Raw genomic sequence first — 2952 nt, 5'->3', positions numbered from 1 at the left:
AAAAAAAAAAAAAAAAAAAAAAAAGACATATTCACACCATCCAGCTTTACAAAATAAACTCTGGTACCTAATTCCAGCTTTAGTTGTCCTCTCCTCCTCTCCACAAACTCTACAGTAAACTTACCGAAACCTGCACTCTCTGCACTCCAGGTTCCCCAACTAATTCTGCTACCAAAACGTTTTTTCATAAGCCTGCAAGTTTTGATGTTCAGTTGTATGAACTACATGATGAAAGAGAGGCACACATTCTATCAAAACCCACCATCTAATAGAAAGAAAGTTCAGTAACTGCTTTAAAAAGAATCTTACCATACTTTCAGTTAAATAATTTGTTCCACCTTCTTCTAGTCTAACAATCATTGCCTGATCCCAAACTTGCCGCTCTCCACGCCAGTACTGCAAAGGAAGGATGAGGCGACGGCCACTACGGCTGTATCTTTCACCTCTCTCTTTCTTCGAAGGGTTTTGCGCGTATGTCTCAGCTACAAACAGAGACAGAAGAGATGCACAAGCTACAGGAGACTCAAGTATATAATAAGCTTCCAAATACAGTAGTTTCCACTCACAATGATTACAGATAACAAGTACTGCTACACAGCAAGTTCTCTGCTAATCTCACCTGATGAACCTTTCATTTCTGGGCAGGTAAATGAAGCAGGTGGATCTATCACCTTCCTTCTCATATTGATGTTACTAAATGTTACTTTCCTGCTGTGTTTTCTGTAGTCCGGATCTGCATTTTGCCTTCTTGACCTTACACAGACAGGCAGCAATGCTGAGCTATCACCCACAGTGAGCTTGACGGAAGTGGAAAAGACATACAAACACTGCACTATGAACAAATCTAGAATAAAAAATAATAATAAAAAACACAGAGAGAGAAACAAAACCAGGGTATGTGAGTAAACTGGCAGACTGTAGAGAAGCACAGAAACTAAAAATGCATAAGTTACACTTGAAGGCATGTGAAGTGAAGCACAGTTTAGACACAATATCTCCCTACTCCTTGTTCACGTAAAAGTGTTTATGTGTGAAGAGATTAAGGGACTAACTGTTGTTTTGCGACACCAGGACCCAGACAATTCCTCACTGGACCTGGATCTCTCTTAATGACCTAGATACACCAACATCTTTTTAACATACAGATCAAGCTACACCTCCAGGCCTGGCAAAGATAATCTGGAACTCACACTAGCATCATGTTTATTTACTTCATTTATGTTTCAAAATGCAAAGCAAAGCCTGCCTATAGAATAAGCAGTATAAAAAGAACTGTAAGACACACTTCCTAGACTACATTTGATAGCTGGAAGATGCTACTGACTCTTTAATCAAGATTTTTTTTTCCTTACAAATTTCCTTTAGAGAAATCAAAGCATAAAACTAATTAAAGAATATAGTTTCACAATAGGACACGAGCTAATTTAGCTCATATTCCCTGCTGCCAAAAAGAGATCTTTGCCTTTTTCCCATTTCCTCCCCTTTTGTTGCCACTTAACTACAGGCTGTTCTGGGTCCTAGGAAGCTAAGCTATAAAAGGTAAGGTTTTGCTTTTGGTTGTTTTTGTGTGTTGGTGAGCTGCAAGAATTTACAGTGCAATCACCTGAATGACAGATGGAGAAGGAACAGGGAAAAAGCACGAACTGCATGGGTGCTTACTAAGGAAGGGAGACTGGTTTTGTCATGATGAGCTGGTACTTGGACTCACAGCTATGTAACCAGAGTTACAGAGAATGGCTTTGTGCAAGTTCTAGGTAGTGCTACTTACGGAAGTTTAAACAGTTGTCAGCCTTCACCATCAGCTGTACAGTCCTGCTCTTATGCCACCACACCAGTGACTTTGCAGCTTAAACCGAATGAGGGAATCAAAACAGCCGGAACAGGCCAATTCCGAAAGATACGGCAGAACTCTTTGTCTTGCTATGTAACAGGCTGGAAAATTGAAGCACCTCAGAAGAGCATACAACATAGCATTAGAGAGGGACACTGCAAACAACGATGTGCTGCAGCTGCCCAGGAAATGCAAGGATGCGCACTGTAAAGCTCTTAAACCACTGGACAGCTATTGTGAGCAATGGCCCACAAAGGCTCTTCAGCTGTGCTACACCCACTCAGCAAGTCCTGCCCGAAGCAAGCCTGCTCAGCCAGGCAAGCGGTGCCAACGCGTCCTTCCTTGCTTCTAACGACGGTGGGCGGTGCGGCGCCCCCACCCAGCTCGAAAGCAGCGACGAGCGCAAGCCGCCCGCCGCGCCCGGCCGCCACGTGGCGCCAAGGGCATGTGGGCCGCGGCAGCGCACCGGCCCGGGCCGGCACTCTGCTAGCCCGGCCACGCTGCATGTCTGCGAGCTCCCCAAGCCTGGTGCCCTACGAAGCGGCGGACAGCTTTTCTGTTCAGCGCCCGGAAGGTTTCCTTGGCCTGATTCGGCAGTTTTGGAGATCACGACTTGAAGCACGTTGAATATAGCTGCAATAAACCTAGGCAATTTTCAGGCAGGAACCGCTAGTTCAGCTGAGTCCCTCTCACCTCTGTCTCCTTTCCGCTGGCACCCGCTGCTGCAGGGGAACGTCCAACAGCGTCCTATTGCAGCGACACCCTCCTTAGAGCAGGGGCCCGGCAGACCCCCAGCTAAAGCAAGTAAACGCGGCGGCGGGCGCGCCCCCCCGAGACCGCGCACGTGGCTTCAGCACGATGCCGCTCAGAGGTCGAGCGGGAAGTTCCGCTGCTGGCGCTGAGCGGGGGAGGGTCTGCCCGCATCACCATGGCAAAAGGGAGGGGCGAAGGATGCCCTAGAAGAGATATACCTACGCTTGTCAGAGAAAACCAAATAAAAACAACATCACCACACTTTTCTTCTTTTTTCCTTTCCTTTCCTTTCCTTTCCTTTCCTTTCCTTTCCTTTCCTTTCCTTTCCTTTCCTTTCCTTTCCTTTCCTTTCCTTTCCTTTCCTTTCC

General features: G+C 46.4%; 1 protein-coding gene across 1 annotated transcript in view; it reads right to left on the bottom strand.

Moving 5' to 3' along the window:
* Nucleotides 1–2644, bottom strand: part of LOC112958192 — a 5655-nt gene extending 3011 nt beyond the window's left edge. Inside the window, exons 1-4 of the mRNA XM_026051989.1 lie at nt 2525–2644; nt 1769–1949; nt 620–844; nt 310–482 (exon numbers count right to left, since the gene is read on the bottom strand). Coding sequence (XP_025907774.1) covers nt 310–482; nt 620–844; nt 1769–1799 — 429 coding nt within the window. The 5' untranslated portion in view covers nt 1800–1949; nt 2525–2644. The remainder of the gene's footprint in view (nt 1–309; nt 483–619; nt 845–1768; nt 1950–2524) is intronic.
* Nucleotides 2645–2952: the final 308 nt, after the last annotated feature.

The sequence above is a fragment of the Nothoprocta perdicaria genome, unplaced genomic scaffold, assembly GCF_003342845.1.
Source record: "Nothoprocta perdicaria isolate Ctin4 unplaced genomic scaffold, notPer1 scaffold_817, whole genome shotgun sequence".
Taxonomy (NCBI): Eukaryota; Metazoa; Chordata; class Aves; order Tinamiformes; family Tinamidae; genus Nothoprocta; species Nothoprocta perdicaria.
This window is presented reverse-complemented; position numbering and strand designations above follow the sequence as displayed.